An 18,629-nucleotide genomic window follows, 5' to 3' on the forward strand; every position below is an offset into this window, starting at 1 on the left:
GTTGTAATTGTTTCGTTAAAGCTAACACTTGTGTCGTAAGCATGGAAATAGGATTCAATTCAATCATACCAGCCACCTTCTTTGGTTGTCCCCTTTCAGTTGGTCATTGGTAGTTATTCATTGCCATCTCCTCTAGAAATTCATAAGCTTCATTAGCACTTTTGCTCATGAACGCACCTCCTGCTGCAACATCTATTATGGTACGAGAAGTACCATTCAACCTATTATAAAAGTTATGGACTAGCATCCACTTCTCTATACCATGATGTGGGCATATCCTTAACAACTCTTTGAATCTCTCCCACCCATCATACAGCAATTCCCCTTCTATCTGGTAGAAATTATTAATTTTCCCTCTTAACTTTGCATCTTTTGCTGGAGGGAAAAACTTTGCTAATGACTTTTGGGCTAACTCCTCCCATGTTGTGATTGAATTAGATTGCAACAAAATTAGCCAACTCTTCGCTCGGTCTCATAGAGAAAATGGGAATAATCTCAATCTGATTGCATCATCACTTACCCCATTCATCTTAAACGTTGCACATAGGTCCAGGAAATTGGCTATGTGCAAATTAGGATCTCAGTAGGACACCCCACAAACTGAATAGTCGAAAGCTGTAATGCCCTACTACCCAGGGACCGTTACGTTGTGCATTTTAAACAGTACTAAACTCGCTAACCGAATCATTTGGCCATAATCGTGTAAATAAGTGTGATTAAAGGTTTAGGGTTAAAATTTTTGGTCAAAGATACAACGTTTCACTAAAACGTTTACTATATACATTGGGATCCCAAAATATATTTTAAAGGTTAATTACAATAAAAGATTTACAACCAACCGACTTAAGCAGCAAAATAGGGTTTAACCCTAGTTCTTCTTTAAACCCTCAGTCGTGGTGGTCGAGCAGCCACATATGTACACATCGTCACCTAAGCCCTCTAACTCAAGGATGGTTCATCTTTTTTTTTTGTTTGCCTTTACCTGCACCTCATAGCACCTGTGAGCTGAGGCTCATCAAGGAAACTCAACATGCTCATAAACAGGTAATAACATGTCACTAAATCATAATAAGCATGCCTAGCAGTAATAGCCCTATTCATGCATGCAGGCAAGTCCAAATAAATGATTATGGGGCCCTACGCCCTGAGTAGATGATTGTTGAGTCTATCTCTGGGGATCTGCTCCCAAAATAGATAACTAATGATTCTATCTCTGGGGATCTGCTCCCTGAATAGATGACTACTGAGTCTATCTCTAGGGATTTTCTCCCTGAATAGATGACTAATGAGTCTATCTCTCGGGACCTGCACCCTGATTAGATGACTAATGAGTTTATCTCTGGGGATTTGCTCCCTAAATAGATAACTAATGAGTCTAATTCTGGGGATCTGCTCCCTGAATAGATGACTAATGATTCTATCTCTAGGGATCTGCTCTCTGAATAGATAACTAATGAGTCTATCTCTGAGGACCCGTGCCCTGATTAGATGACTAATGAGTCTATCTTTGGGGACCCGCACCCTTATTAGATGACTAATGAGTCTATCTCTGGGTAGGTGACTAATTAGTCACACTCTGGGTAGGTGACTAATGAGTCACACTCTGGACAGGTGACTAATGAGTCACACTCAGGGGCTCTGCACCCTAAGTCATGTGACGCTTCAGTCACCTGAGCCTTTTGGCCCTGGCTCTAAGTAACTAGCCTTTAGACTAGACAAGTGCTTTGGTTTTCTTCAACCTTAGGGTCGTTTTTAATGCTCATGTTGATTAGATCTAATCATTTCGGCTCTGTTTTCAATATGCTAACACCGTTCTTGACTCGTAGGTCAATTCCATACGACCAACACTCAGTACTATTGTCGATCATGACTAATAAGCCAAGACTTCACGACCAATACTTACACCAATGTTGTTTCTGACTAATGAGTCAATGTAACCAGGCATATATCATATGAAAAATATCCAAATATAGGCATTCATCATGCTTACTCAATAATCACCAGCATAATTATGATCATGCAAATTTACAGAGACTCAAGCTCTGACCAATTCCATATTCAATATTCATGTCATGCCCTAATTACATGTATCGCATGCATCACATACTGGGTGCAGTTTTCTTACCTTTGGTCTAAGCATAGGTTACCAATAAACAACCCTCAAGCACGATCCTATTTCCAAGCCCCTAGCGATAACCTAGTCACAAGCATAATATAAACCTCATAAAAAATGAGTAAATAAATACTTCCAGACCAAATCCTACCCTCTGGGATGTTGAATCCTACTTAATTGGGTAGTAGGATCGATCTCAGGCCCTTAGAGTTAAGTTCCCACGATTAAAAACCAAATATGGGCAAAAATGCACAGTTCAGTCGGGACTTGGCCCGAGGGTTGCGACTTGCCCCCAGGACAGATAGCCTCTGCCTGGGCTTCAGGGTGCAGGCCGCGACTTGGCCCCTCTTGAGTCACGTTGCGCCCCCCAGGCAGGCTCCTCTTGGCTCCTGGTTCATCCAAGTCACTACTTGCTAGAACAAGGTCGCGACTTGACAACGAAACCAGCCATTTCCTACAGTTTTTCTCATTTAAAATCCTCCAAAAACCTATCCAAACACATCCAAATCCCAAAATCAAAGTTCCCAAACATCCTAATTATCTAAAATCATTAAAACCCAAGTCTCAAATCATCCAAAAACTCATCAAAACATAAAATCCAATCAAATCTTAAAAACTTGAAAACTTGGATTACCTCCGATTGAGTCATTTCCCAACTAAATTCTTCGACTAATAAGCTTCTAAACTTCCCTAGAATTGCTATGCCTCGATCCTTGATTGAATCCGAGTCCTAAAACTCGAGTTTCCTTCAAAAACGTGATCGAGTGTCGAAAAGGGAACGGGAGAGAGAGAGAGAGAACATTCTGAATGCTCTTTTATAATTCTAACAGGTTACTTTGAACTTAAGTAACCTCAAGCAAATCTTAATGCTCGGGGTCCCAAAAACGCCCCTCGGGGAATAATAGTCAAAATTCCCATAATTTCCCCTTGATATCACTAACTCCCAATTTATCATCAAATATTTATTCCCATTACCCAATATACTGATAATGTGCTAAATACCCAAAATACCACTTGACTCACATTGAGTCAAGTATGGGTCCCGTTGTGTCTTTCCCACTAGCTTGCTCCCTAGGATTGTCTTGTGCCGAGCAACCAAAACATATTCACAAAGTAATGTAGTATCACACACATACCACATATATTTTAAATATACCCATAACGAGCCAAATTATGAAAATTTCCCAATAAAACAGAAATGGGCCCACATGCTTATTTAATACACCTAAACATGCATACCAAGTCATATTATAATATTATTCACATAATCACATGATAATACACATAAATATCATATAATCATATAATTCCATAATTTGACATCCTGGCCCCTTAATCAAGGCCCTAAGCCTTATTAGGAAATTTGGGATGTTACAAATGCACCATTTGTTGTATTGCCAACTTTATCTCAAAATTATTCGCAGCAATAGTGAGGTGTCTAATGCATGAATGCATTCTCATGACAGTAGGAAGTATATAGTCTCTAAGCGTCCTTGGTCCTCGTTCCAGTGGGACCTCTGCAATATTTGGAATATTATTAATATTAGTAGTATTGTTTGCTGCATTTCCTTGATTCTCAGCCATGGCAAAATCCAGCCTTCTATTTATCTTTCGGTTTTGTCTGCGTGTTCTTTCAATTTCAAGATCTACTAGTATTAATTCATTTTGTCTACTTCATCGCACATACCAATAATTCCTGAAACCACAATATAGCTACAAACTGAATGAGTACTAAAAAAAACCAATTTAGAATAAAATTCAACTATATTGATATTAATAATACAGTCCCCGGCAACGATGCCAAAAACTTGTTGTGAAAATTTATGTACGCAAGTATACGCAATCATAACAAGTAATAAAATAGTAGGTAGAGTATCGTTCCCACGAGGACTGTTACTAATTACCAAAAATTAATCTTTGATTCTAATTTATTGGCAATTAATAAACTTCGAATTTATAAAACTAAAACACTAAAACAATCAAATAGAACAATAGAGAACTCAATACTAAATATTAATTCAATGGATTAAGAATTAGGGTTATTAACTTCATCAACAATCCACCTATGCTTCTCTAATTTTAAGTTAAGAATTCCTATCTCTATTGTAATAGCATATTACAATTGTAAATTATATTCTTACTAGGACTTATAATTCTCTACAATAAGCAATCTCCTACATCTTCGTGGTAAACTAACATATTGCATGCATTAAACATGTAATCCCTAGGCTACACAAATCATTCGAGTACTCTCGTCCAATATAAATCTATGATTATTTGACTATAGCATAATTATCCTTCACTTCCCAGATTTCAGGTTAAAATTATATAGATCATGCGATTAGTGGCCAATGAATCACAAGCATTAAACACAAGACAAATAATTCACAATATTGATAGGAAATCCATAAAAACTTCATTAGATAATCATAAGGTTTCAAGAGAATCCATTAACACCCTAAATAATTAATTAGTTCATGTTTAAAATAATTCAATCTATAAAACATCACTACACAAGAAAGTAAACGAAGAAGAAGAAAAAGAATGATAGAACTGGTTGATCTCCAAGTTTTTGTCTCCACAAAGTGTTCAGTGAGTCTCCTCTTAGGGTTTTTTTTCTTTTAGAAATTGTCATAATATTTCTTAAATAGTAGTTTGTGCTTTGATCATGAAATCCCACTTTTTCCCCTGCTTAAAATGCCCTAATCTGCACTTTGACTACTTAGGCGTCACGACCCTCTAATGAAGCGTCGTGTCCAAGAACTGATGTTCGCCTAGTGTTTGACTCAACATGCGTTGGGACTCTAATATGTCTGCGCTACAACCCTCGGTTGCCAAGAATCTTCAACTCTTTGTTTCATCATAGCGTCGCAGCTCAAATACTCAGCACCGCGGCTCTAATGTATGATTTTCACCAATTTACTTCTTTTCAGGGCCAAACACGGTTGTTTCACCAATTCTTCCATAAATCTTGAAATATAATCAAACAAAGGCCACAAAAGCATCATAATGCACAAACATAACTAAATAAGCTCAAAAATTCCCTAAAAAAATCCTTTAAAACACTATAAAAACTACTCTATTAGCAAGAAGAGTTAGACTCATTTCAACGATGTGTCGATGCTGCCTTTCAGCTCTACCATTTTGTTCATAAGTATGGGGACATGGGTGTTGAAATTTAATGCCTTGATCATATAGATATCGAACAAAAAGTCTATATTCGCCATCCTAATCAACTTGAACACCTTTTATTGGAAGACCAAATTGGTTTTCAACCAAACCTTTGAACTTGATAAGCACTTCAAAAGCCTAAGATTTCAACACTAAAGGAAAGATCCAAGTAAATCTTCTATAATCATCAATAAAGTGGACAAAATATTTGAACCCCTCTTTGGAAGATACATGTGCAGGACCCTAAAGGTCAGTATGAACTAGTTGAAGGGGCTAAGTGGCTTTGGTTTAAGACAAAGGAAATGGAAGCTTATGACTTTTCCCTTTTTGACTGGCTTCACAAAAGCCTAGAATTTTAATGGAATCTGAATGAGGTATGTTAGATAGAATTTTTCTCAAAGTTCATGGGGTAGGTTGCCCAAGTTTCCAGGGCCAAACATTAATATCTTACTAGCAGTAAAGATTTGAAAAGAAGAATCTATAGAAACAGAAAAAGATTGATCTTTACTGAATTCAGAAGTATCAGTACATGAATCCACATCCATAGCAGGTTGATTATTACAAGTATTATGAGCAGAACAAGAATTATTTGGAGTGCAAGATGTAGCAAGATTGCATTGTAACAAAATGCCTTGTTGAGAAACACCATCTTGACCAAGCAAGTAGAGGCCTCCTTTAGTCTTCCCTTTGAGCAAAATTGTCCTCGTTTTCTTGACCTTAACAAAACAACAAGTTTTATAAAATTCCAAAAGGACATCATTATCTTTTGTTAATTAGGAAACACTAATCGAGTTCTTTTTTATTTCAGGCAATTTTAGAACATAATTCAATTTTAATGGAGAAGAATAAATTGAAGGTAAAGTGGCATTACCAACATGAGAAATCAGAAGTTTCTTGCCATTTCCTACAACTAGACTTTCATGACCAATGTAAGGAGTAGCAAAATCTAAGTTCTCCATTCCAAAGGTAATATGATTGGTGGCTCCAGTATCCGCATACCAACCATTATCATCGCCAAAATCTTGAACAGAGGGAGTGACATGTGCCTAAGGATCATACTCCTATTCTTGTTCAGTAAAGTATGCACGAGGTTGAGTAGTTCTAGATTTTGGGGTAATGCAATTCTTGTCAAACCTATATTGAAAAATAGCAGCGGAATGACCAGATTTCAAACACACTTGACAAAGCAGTCAATTTGGAGTTGAGCCATTATAAGAAAGACCACGCCCATAGGATCTTGAACCAAAATCAGAGTTGGTACTCCTCCCATAGTTAGCATAGGACCGATATCCACCATTATTTCCATTTCTTGAAGGAACAAGAGTGAGATTGGCAGACATTTTCATAGAGAGATCACCCATCAACTGATTCCTTTCAAGACGGATTTCATGAGACAAGAGTAAAGCTTGAATCTCTTAAAGAGAAACAGAATCACCTCTGGAAGTTATGCCTGAAGCTACTGGATCAAATTTAGGGCCTAAGTCATTGAGAAGGTGTAGGACCACAACTCATCATCCATAACACATCCAACAACTGCTAAGGTTACCTTTCTGCATTTGTGAAAGTTGAGCATTGAGTTGAAGGAGACGAGATTTGGATTGGATAGAAAACTTCTAATTGAGGGCTTTCCATACAGAGTAGGAGGTGGTGAAAGAAGCCACCGATGCAAGAACACCTTCAGTCATGGAGGAGGGAAGCCAAGATAGAAGAATTTGATCTTTCCGTTTCCAAGTCGTGTATTCAGTATTAACGGTGTCATTGAGAAGCTTCTGTGGATGAGATAAGTGGAGAAGAGAAAATCATCAAGACTGTGACCAATTATAGTGGGAACTACCTACGATTTCCATGCCAAGAAGTTGAGACGTCAAGCTTAATGGTGAGAGATGAGGTAAGAAAGTTGGAAAAGGGGTTCCAAGAACCCAAAAGATTGACGGAATGAGTAGTAGATTGTTGAGCCGTAGAGGGCTGAGCAGTAGATTGTGGAGCAATAGCAAGAGCATCGTTGGTAGAAGAAGCCATTGAAGACGACTTTAGTCAAAAGACTCTGATACCATGAAGCAACTCATAAGGTAAAGATCTATTCAAGAAAGTTCAAGAAGAATACTCAGAAGCTTTACCAAAAGTTAGGTTTAGCTTCTGTTAAGAGCTTAATTTATTTATATTGCTAAAGTTTACAAGAAATAGCTCAAGAAGAGCATAACAACCAACAACAACAGAATTAACAAACTGTTAACTAGAAAACTAACAACTAAGAATTAGTTAAAACTAACTATTACAGCTCTCTGATTATCACTATTGTAATAACTAAGGTTATTATTTTCTTATAAGCTCCTTAAATATGATCTTAGGTTAGATTTAGTTATGACTTGAGTTGTGGAATAAAGATTGCTTTAAGCTTAAATTATTTAAGTTATGAATTTATGACTTAGAAATAATTATACTTTGGGTAATTATAATTATTTTAGCATATGATTAAATTAGTGTATAATTTTATTAAGTATTTAAATGCACATGTTATTTGATGTATTAAGAAGTGAACATGTGACATTAAACTAAGTTCAAGTATTAGAATTAAAATGAAAACCAAAATAGCTTAGTCTTAGGCTTGGCTCAAAAATAGGAAGGATTTGATTTTTTTTTTTTTTAATTTTAAAGATAGGCAAGATTAGATCTATTTGAATTAAGTGACTATATGTCAAACAGAGTTAGATAAGTAAATGCAGTTTTCGTAACTTTAGCGTGCTGTAATTCAGGCCTAATTTTGACCTATTTATATTATGATTTTGGAAAAATAGTATTTCTAAAAAGTTGTAGATAATTTAAGTAGCTATCCAACGGTATAAAAATAGCCTGAATCGGACTTTTATTGCTCCAGTTACGTTAATTTTACTACAGAAAGGTCCAGAGTTACGAGATATAGGATAGTAGTTTGGACTTTGATTAAAGTTTGAACCAAATGGAGACTATGTGGCATACTTGGAAATAATGTAGCAACAAGAAGGGAGTAATACTAGGCTGTCCAAAACCATATAGTGGAGGGAAGGTTTTATTTTTAAAATTTAAGTTGAATAGTGTGGAGAAAATCAAGGGAGGGTTTGAAGCCTATAAATAGAGACTTACCCTTCATCATTTTTCTCACACTCAAAAACCTCTCATATCAAAATCCATAGTCCCAAAAGCTCTCTTCATTTTGCCATAGACATTCTACATAGCCATAGCCGGAACACGAGTCCTTTTAGTGCTCGGGATCTTTTTCTTATATTTTTTTGCCTTAAACACTATTGCCTTTCTAAACCCTATTATAGTCGAAATATTGAACCCCATCAAGCCAATATATAGCCGAAATCTACCCAAGTATCCAAACTCTTGGTGTTGTTGTTGGAGATAGACATTAGAGAGAAGACTCGAGATTTCATCATTTTGGTTCTAGGTTGAAGGTTATTGGACGTTTTCTATAGCAAACGATCTCTTCGCTTTCTTTTTCTCTCCACACTCAAGGTACGGAAAATAGGTTAGATTATATGTGTTATGATATGTTTATATGATATGTTATGTTATGTTGATATGTTAGATATGTATATAAATTTGTTTTATGTTATAGTCACTTAGGTATTATAGTTGCATAGATAGCAAATCAAATCTCAAGATTTTTATCATTATCGTAGATTATAGTTATGATTTACCCTACCTCGATTAGTAGACAGAGGACTAGATGGGTTATCATATACTATTTTGTGATCTAACCTACCTCAATTAGTAGACTAATGACCTAGATGGTTTTATCACATGTTACGGTACTGAGTTAATGGTCATTAATATTGTAGTCCTATATTTTTTATGATTTACGTATTTATGTCATATGTTTTATAGTACATGTTTTATGATATAGTTCTATGATTTATGATATGTTGTAGTATATTTTCTTTGTTGGGCATTAGACTCATTCGTTTTAGTTTAGATGGTGCAGGAAAATGAGCTTGGAAGCGGGATGGATTCTTGGCAACTTTGGTATGTGTATTGGGGATGGAGTGAATGGATGGACTGCTGGAAGATAAGGATGAAGTTATTTCAAGTCTTTTAATTTATGTATTTATTTCTGCAATTAGTTTTTGAACAATTAAATAAAGGTTTGTGTTTTCTTTATGTTTTATGTAGTTCTTTATGTTTTCTTGAATGTATTCCAAAATAGTAGTTATATTTAGTAGTTTTTAATGGTATGAGGTCTAGAATTAGTCGAAGCATTACAACTATCCCAGTCCAAAAGAACAAGAAATCTCCATTTATCCAGTCCAGTAGAATCTCCAAGCAAGAGCACAAAAGTTTAAACATAGAGTTTTGGGGATAGCTTATATTGATGAAATTGAATGAGATATTTTGAACAACCGATCTGAGAAAGGTACATAGTTTTGCCCGTTAGTGATAACAATCTACACCTTCAAGTTGTTTTGTTATCCTGTCTAAAACAAAATGGTAACCTCATTTCCTATTTTTTGACGGAAATAAAGGATTGCCAAAATACTTCTACATGCAACTCACTTAATTTAGACCAGCAATAGAAGAGAGTTCGTGCTCTAAAGGACTACGAACACTCTTAAACAAAATCAATCCTAATATTTTAGATATAACTTGAGAAAGAAATACTATTTCTTTTCCTCTTATATTATATGTGTTGGGAATTTATTTAGGGCCACAATTGTATATATAAATGTGTGTTGGGTCATCATATAAATGAGTCAAATTTATGTGGTTTATTTTAGAATAAAGTTTATGACTTAAGGGCATGATTGTCATGATTTTAATATGTGAATACCATAAAGGCAATTTCTGATTTGATGAGAGGCCAAATTAGAAATAGTAAATAAAGATTAGTTACTGATTTGTCAGTTATTAATAAAGAGGTAATGGTCCCCAATTTGCAGTACGTATCTTTTCACTCTTGAATCCCCATCATCAAGAGACTAAGGTTCTCAAAAGTTTTGACTGCAAATTCGGAAGATCATAACCTTGTACAATCGATTCAATGGACTCCGGTATGCTTCCGCTAATCTTTATTATTCATTGTTTGATTTCTCATGGATTATTAGGGCTAAATTCAGATTAAAGTATTTTTTACATTTGGTACCAGAGCCATCTCTAAATTAATTATTGAGGATTTACTGTTTAAGTATTATGATCTTCTACTATGTTTTGTTCTTTTTTGGTTTATGATGAAGTAGATATTTTAATATATGCCATATCACTATAATGCAATATGCAATTATTTAGTTTTGTTTGTGTTAATTGTAATATGCCAGTATGCATATACATATATGGCATAACTTGGTTTGTTTTATATATAATCCATTTTACAAATGGTTATTATCGAACACACATATCATGAAAATTTAGATTATATATATATATATATATATATATATATATATGCGTACACATGTGAAAGTTCTGATTTATATCTACATATATAGATTTTGTTTTACTTACAACCCAACTTTTATCACTTTCTTGATAATTTTGGGTTGATACATGCATATACTCTAATTAGTCTCATATGAGACAAATGTTGATTGATTTAATTCCTAAGTAAAGATATAAGCCCATATTTTTTCCTTCCCTCCATATATATATATTATACGAATTGTATTTATATCATTATCACCAAAATACATATTACGTACGTATGTGTGTGAATACGATATCATATAGATTCGTTTGGAATTTTACTTGTACTATGTATTCATATATGTACATAATTATGTACTACAATTGTATCAGATATTTTTTTTTAATTTTTTTATTAAGGAAAGCTAATATTTTAAAAACAATTTAAAATTCAAATTTAGTTTCAGATTTTATTAAGGATATCTAATATTTTAAATAGATTAATTGAAACAAAATATCACCAAAGTGATCATTTTTGTGTAGATTAATTTAATTAAAATATTAAGATAATTGTATGTATCTAATTCATGCGTTTATTAACGGACCCAAAGGTGAGTTAGTATTTGCCCGAATTTCTTGCATACATGTGGTGATAAATGTGTGACAATTATATGGTATTTTGTGTAAGCAATATGTTAGTCCAAAGATTGCATATTGTTTGACATAACTTGTTGTCAATGTTTGATCGCTACAACAAGAGTATCGCTTATAGTTGATATTATTGTCCAAAGACTTGAAATTGATGTTATATTTGGTATCTTGATATGGGATTAACCATTATTTGAATTTTATTGTTTTATATGGATTCTTATGTGAGCTTGTTTTTTGTTATTTTGTTATATATTCAGTTGATTCATCTACTCCTGCCACAATAACTGCCAACATTAACTCTATTCCCATGCTTAATGGGACAAATTTCAAGACTTGGAAAGGAAAATTACTTGTAAACCTTGGTTGCATGGAATTAGACTATGCATTAAGGCAAGAATAACCTTCACCTCTTACTGCAAAAAGCACTCCTGATGAAAAGATGGAGTTTGAGAGATGGGATCGTTCTAATCGCATGAGTCTAATTATCATGCAACAATGCATTCCAGAAGCCTTCGGAGGCACAGAATCTGAAGAGATCACTAAGGCCAAGGATTTCCTCGATGCAATTGAAAAACGTTTCGCTAGAAATAATAAGGCTGAAATGACTTCACTTCTGGCTTCCTTGATGTCCATGAAGTATAAGGGTCGAGGAAATGTTAGGGAGTACATTATGGAAATGTACCAAATTGCTTCAAAACTTAAGGCACTTAAGATCGAGCTTTCTGAGGATTTGCTTGTTCTTATGATTTTGATATCGCTTCCTGCACAGTTTAACCAATTCAAAATTAGTTATAACTGTCAAAGGGAGAAATTGACTCTAAATGAGCTCATTTCTCACTGTGTGCAAGAGGAAGAAAGATTGAAGCAAGATAAAACTGAAAGTGCTCATTTGGCCAGTGCCTCTAAAGATAAGGGCAAGAAAAGGAAAATTGAGAATGAAGTTGCTAAGGGTCCAGCCCAAAAGAAACAACAGAAGGATTCAGATGGTTGTTTCTTTTGTAACAAGCCTGGACATGTGAAGAAAAATTGTACCAAGTATCATGCATGGCGTGTAAAGAAAGGTATGATTCTTACGTTTGTCTGTTCTGAGGTTAATTTAGCTTCTGTACCTAGAAACACTTGGTGGATAGATTCTGGTGCTACTACTCACATAAGTGTTTCTATGCAGGGTTGCCTGAGCTACCGAAAGCCAAGTGATGGTGAAAGACACATCTTCGCGGGCGATGGAAAATCGATGGAAGTGGAAGCAGTTGGCCATTTTAGGTTGTTGTTAGGAACTGGTTTTTATTTGGATTTGAAAGACACTTTTGTTGTACCGTCTTTTAGACGGAATTTAGTTTCTGTTTCTTTGTTGGACAAATTTGGATATTTTTGTTTGGAAACAATCAGTTTAGTTTGTCTTTAAATTCAAATGTTGTTGGAACTGGTTATTTGAATGATTATGACAACCTTTATTTACTGGAAACAATTGTATCCTATAATGAAACCTTGCATATGGAATCACGTGGTACTAAACGCAAATTAAATAAAGCAAATTCAGCGTCACTATGGCATAAACGCTTAGGTCACATTTCAAAAGGTAGAATTGAGCGTCTTGTGTCTGATGACATTTTAGAGTCTCTTGACTTCACAGACTTTGATGTTTGTGTAGATTGCATCAAGGGAAAATATACCAAAACCAAGAGATTAGGTGCCAACAGAGCTTCAGATGTCTTAGAATTGATTCATACAGATATTTGTGGGCCATTCCCTACGACATCTTGGAATGGTCAACAATATTTTATATCATTCATATACGATTACTCACGTTATGGGTATCTATATCTCATTCATGAAAAATCTCAATCTGTGGACGTGTTCAAAGCTTATAAAGCTGAAGTTGAGAATCAACTCAACAAAAGGATTAAAAACGTCAGATCTGATCGTGGTGGTGATTACTATGGTAGATATGATGGCTCAGGCTAACAACGTCTAGGACCGTTTGCTAAATTCCTAGAGGAATGTGGAATTGTCCCACAGTACACCATGCCAGGCTCACCTAGCATGAATGGTGTTGCTGAAAGATGAAATAGGACTCTTAAGGATATGGTAAGGAGTATGATTGCTCATTCTACCTTACCTGAGTCCCTCTGGGGAGAAGCTTTAAAGACAGCAACTTACATTCTAAATCGAGTACCAACTAAAGCAGTTGCAAAAACACCTTATGAGCTTTGGACAGGTCGAAAGCCTAGTCTAAAACACTTTCACATTTGGGGATGTCCAGCTGAAGCAAGGCCTTATAAGCCACATGAAAAGAAATAGGACTCCAAAACAGTGAGCAGCTACTTTATTGGTTATTCTGAGCGATCTAGGGGCTATAAGTTTTATGATCCCACAATTAGAAATATTTTTGAGATAGGAACTGCAACATTTTTTGAGGATGTTGAGTTTGGGGGGAGAAATAAGGTAAGAGACATTGCTTTTGAGGAGGAATTGAATTCAAACCCAATTTCTACTATCACTTTTGACAATATTCAGGTTCTTACACCTATCATTCATCAAGAAGTGAATCCAGAACCTCAACAAGACAATGTTGAACAAATCCCTATTCCAAATGAGGAAATTGTTCCAGAAGAACAACCTCAAGAACCAGTGTCATTAAGGAGATCCACGAGAGAAAGGAGAAGTGCTATTTCGGATGATTATATTATATTTCTCCAAGAACATGAGGATGACAATGGAATGATGGAAGATGACCCAATCAAATTTCATCAGGTCGTGAAAAGTTCTAACTCTCAAAATTGGATTGAAGCAATGAATGAAAAGTATAAGTCTATGCAAGACAATAAAGTTTGGGAGCTTGTCCCATTACCATAAGGAAAGAAACCGATTGGTTGCAAATGGATTTGTAAGACAAAACGGGATCCAAAAAGGTAATGTGGAAAGGTATAAAGCTCGTCTTATAGAAAAAAGATATACTCAAAAGGAAGGGATTGACTTTAAGGAGACCTTTTCTCCAGTTTCATCAAAGGACTCTTTTAGGACAATCATGGCACTTGTTGCACATTATAATTTAGAGCTTCATCAAATGGATGTGAAAATAGCATTTCTCAATGGAAACATTGATGAAACAATATATATGATGCAGCCTGAAAAATTTGTGTCGGGAGACCCAAAGAAGATGGTTTGCAAATTGACCAAATCCATTTATGGGCTCAAACAAGCTTCCCGTCAATGGTACCACAAATTTCATCAAGTGATTCACTCGTTTGGTTTTGAGATGAATGTTGTTGATGATTGTGTGTATCACAAGTTCAGTGGGAGTAAACATGTTTTCCTGGTTTTTTATGTTGATGACATATGGCTTGCCACAAATGATATAGGCATGTTGCACGAAACCAAGAGATTTCTGTCAAGAAATTTTGAGATGAAAGATCTTGGTGACGCCTCTTTTGTTTTAGGAATTCAAATACATCGAGATCGTTCTCGGGGTATTCTTGGGTTATCACAAAAGAGCTATATTGATAAAGTGCTTAAAAGATTTGGCATGTAGAACTGCAAACTAGGTGATACCCCTGTCGTTAAAGGAGACAAATTTAGTCTTGAGCAATGCCCTAAAGGAAGCCTCGAAGTTCAAGAAATGCAAAAGATTCCTTACGCTTCAGCTATTGGGAGTCTAATGTATGCTCAAGTTTGTACGCGTCCAGATATTGTGTACATTGTTGGAGTATTAGGCAGATACTTAAGCAATCCAGGAATTGATCATTGGAAAGCAGCCAAAAAGGTTATGAGATGTTTGAAGAAAACAAGAGATTACATGCTCACATATAGGAGGTCAGATCACTTTGAGATCATTGGGTATTCTGACTTCGACTTTGCGGGATGCCAAGATAGTAGGAGATCCACTTCAGGCTACATATATCTGTTGGGTGGTGGAGCTATATCATGGAGAAGTGCGAAACAAACACTCATAGCTTCATCCACTATGGCAGCAGAATTTGTTGCATGTTATGAGGCGTCCAACCATGGTATATGGCTGAGGAACTTTGTCACCGGGCTGCGCATTCTAGATGGAATAGAAAGACCACTTAAGTTGTATTGTGACAATAAATCAGCCGTATTGTATTCCAACAGCAACAGGAGCTCGACAAAGTCAAAACATATTGACATCAAGTTCCTTGTTGTGAAAGAAAGGGTGCAGGATGGACATATTTGTATAGAACACTTGGGTACAAACTCCATGATTGCAGACCCCCTTACAAAGGGTTTGCCACCCAAGGTCTTTCATGAGCACATTGCTCATATGGGTGTTTTAGAGTATGATGATATCTAGATTCAGTGGGAGTTTGCCTTTATTATCCTTTATGTTTTATATTTGTTTCATGAAACTTGTATATTTGGATATTTTTCTGATCAGAAATTAAGTTATTCAGTTTATTTTACTTTGCACATTTAAGCTAAAGTTTTGATCTCCATAAAGTAAAGTAGGACCAAATGAAAATTGACACGGATAGATCACCATGCATGTAATTTTCATACCACATCATCATGATTGATCTATGTCATTTGACTATATCGACATATGTGACCATTGATGGGATTAGTTGTGATTGATACATCGAAAACCGCTTTGATCCTATGTTGATATAGTTAATGGACGAGATTGCACATGCTTATGGTTGTGGTGGCAAAGTTATGAGCTCAATAAGGTTAACACATTTATATGTATACATATGTGGCCCAGTGGGAGATTGTTGAGAATTTATTTAGGGCCACAATTGTATATATAAATGTGTGTTGGGTCATTATATAAATGAGTCAAATTTATGTGGTCTATTTTGGAATAAAGTTTATGACTCAAGAGCATGATTGTCATGATTTTAATATGTGGATACCATAAAGGCAATTTCTGATTTGATGAAGGGCCAAATTAGAAATAGTAAATAAAGATTAGTTACTGATTTGTCAGTTATTAATAAAGAGGTAATGGTCCCCAATTTGCAGTAAGTATCTTTTCACTCTTGAATCTCCATCATCAAGAGACTAAGGTTCTCAAAAGTTTTGACTGCAAATTCGGAAGATCATAACCTTGTACAATCGATTCAATGGACTCCGGTACGCTTCCGCTAATCTTTGTTATTCATTGTTTGATTTCTCATGGATTAATTAGGGCTAAATTCAGATTAAAGTATTTTTTACAATATGGACCAAACCAAATTCCTGCGTAGCTAAATTTTTAAATATATATATATGAAGAAAAGATACAAATGATTCTCACTTTGTAAACATGTCATAAGAAGAATACATTTTCACATTTCATGACTTTAAATGCACCGAAAAGTAATATGGTTGACAAAATTTGATTAAATTTACATCAAATCATAAGAGGCTTGTTTATTCTCGACCAAGCCATCACATATTACATCTTGCAACCCATTGTTGCTGCAATTGTATTATAGAGCATCAAATATGCAACAATATTTAACACAAAATTTACATAAAAAATTGCTTATTTGATTAAAACAAACAACTAGGAAACAATTTAAACAAAAAAGGAAAAATAAATGAATCAGAATAAAAAACTAAACACATCATTCAATTAACAAAAGCACAATGCTTTCGGATTTGACCAGCCTTGCCAGTAAGGACTCCAATGTTGCCCATCTTTACCATAGACTCAGCAAAATCCTTAGCAAAAGTGGATCCATGTGTGGTTGCCTGTAATTTAACATAGGCCTTTGTGTTAGGATCATTGAGGAGAGCTGAATCAGATTGGAATAAGCCTCTTCTTTTGGCTACAAGGGTGTAGTAATCTTCATCGAATGTTTTGTAGCTGCCGGGGTCCATTTCGACTGTTGTGCTAAAATCAGTAGGCCCACATTTTTTCCTCAAGTTGACAGCATAGTTTGGATCCAATGAGGGGTCTGCATCTCCTTTGCCAGTGAAATTGTACAATCTATTGTTAAAGGCAGCACAGGCAGCCCTTCCAATGGTGTGTCCTCCTAAAATCCAGAAAGAGAGATTTGGAGTTAGATTTTACTAATGGAAAAAAAAAACAAAATATATAATGTAACAAGAAAGAAAAGCTTGGTGCTTAGTACCTGATAAAACAACCAAGTCTTTAGCATTTAAACCCTTTACGGCAAACATTGCTTTGAGCGTTGTTACGTCAGCAAAAGGAGGAGGTAAGTTGATTAAAGCCTCCATGGCTACTGAAACTTTTCCATCTCTTCTGCCGGTTGGAACATCCCAATAGGGTCCATTAATCTGAAAGGGGAAAGAAAAAAGTTCAAATTGGTACACTTAGTGCTTGTTTTGTGTCATCTTTTGTTTATTTCAACAAAAAGAACAAAAGATACCAAATAAGCCTTGAATTGGTCAAATTGAGAAGCATTGTTTATTTAATGTAATTACCATAGATACAGCATCTCTAGCTACTAAAGTCAAGATATCGGAACATGAAACAACACCAGGGCATATCTTTTCCACTTCTGACTTTGCGGCATCAATTATATTAAACCCTGTTAAGCTCAGATTGGGAATAGCAGCTTTCTCTGCTTGGTTGTTCCTTGTGGAATTCAATAGAACGGAACCATCACATCCCTACATTTACAACCTGTTAGAGTAGTACTCTTGCATTGGTTGACTTGCATGTGACAATAGTAATATTAAAAGGTCAAATGCTAAACTATGCAATGTAGCTAAACCATCAGTACTGTTTGTAAGTTACAACCATGCAATGACCAACAAGCCAAATAGTAATGGAAATCAAAATTGTTGTATAAAATATATATAACAAAAGACAAAGTAGATCTAATTTATGAAAGACGTACTCTGACGAAACAGTCATGAAAATGCATTCTCAAGAGAGGTGCAGCAAGAGTTGGAAATCGAGAAATGTACTTAGATGTTGTCTTTTTAATGACATTTTCTGCTGTTGGACAAGAATGTTGGTAGAAGCCGAGTTTCAAGCCTTGTGCGCAAGCCTTTTCGAAGGCAGAAAGAACAAGCAGAAGTTGAAAAAAGAGAAGTAAGGATAGCTTGAGATTTGCCATAGTTAGCTTTAATTAGGCTTTAGCAAAGAAATGCTATGTTTTGCTACTTCAAGGGTGAGATGGTAAGGACTATTGTGGCTGGTATTTATAGCTAAGGTATGCCTTTTGACTTATTCATTACTTGTAGTTCAAATTGATAGTTCGTTAGTGATTTAACAAGCTGGCGGCTGTAGGCCAAAAAGAAAACACAGTTGACATATTTTGGATTGACTCTATATTAAAACACTTACAATATTTTAAGATATATATATATATATATATATATGATTTATCAATGGAAT

At 35.3% G+C, this 18,629-nt stretch overlaps 1 protein-coding gene and 1 non-coding gene across 2 annotated transcripts; one reads left to right on the plus strand and one right to left on the minus strand.

Annotated features, from left to right (window-relative positions):
* The first annotated feature begins 257 nt into the window (after window positions 1-257).
* LOC133820222 (small nucleolar RNA R71) lies at window positions 258-365 on the plus strand. The gene has a single exon (XR_009886647.1). It is a non-coding gene; the product is annotated as a small nucleolar RNA R71 (small nucleolar RNA).
* A 16,523-nt stretch (window positions 366-16,888) lies between these two features.
* On the minus strand, window positions 16,889-18,348 carry LOC133815935 (peroxidase 27-like). Its single transcript, XM_062248691.1, has 4 exons — window positions 18,127-18,348; window positions 17,708-17,896; window positions 17,395-17,560; window positions 16,889-17,295 (listed from the first exon to the last, which is right to left on the minus strand). The coding sequence occupies exons 1-4, from the start codon at window positions 18,346-18,348 to the stop codon at window positions 16,889-16,891; spliced, it is 984 nt and encodes a 327-aa protein (XP_062104675.1).
* Window positions 18,349-18,629: the final 281 nt, after the last annotated feature.

This window comes from Humulus lupulus, chromosome 2 (assembly GCF_963169125.1).
Source record: "Humulus lupulus chromosome 2, drHumLupu1.1, whole genome shotgun sequence".
In the NCBI taxonomy this organism is placed as follows: domain Eukaryota; kingdom Viridiplantae; phylum Streptophyta; class Magnoliopsida; order Rosales; family Cannabaceae; genus Humulus; species Humulus lupulus.

Excerpts from the sequence above, each read along its gene's own strand:
- LOC133815935 (XM_062248691.1), bottom strand. The coding sequence starts at position 18,348 with ATGGCAAATCTCAAGCTATCCTTACTTCTCTTTTTTCAACTTCTGCTT. Across the intron at positions 17,897-18,126 it reads TTCATGACTGTTTCGTCAGA|GGATGTGATGGTTCCGTTCT; the intron begins GTACGTCTTTCA and ends TTGTAAATGTAG. Across the intron at positions 17,561-17,707 it reads CTAGAGATGCTGTATCTATG|ATTAATGGACCCTATTGGGA; the intron begins GTAATTACATTA and ends TTCCCCTTTCAG.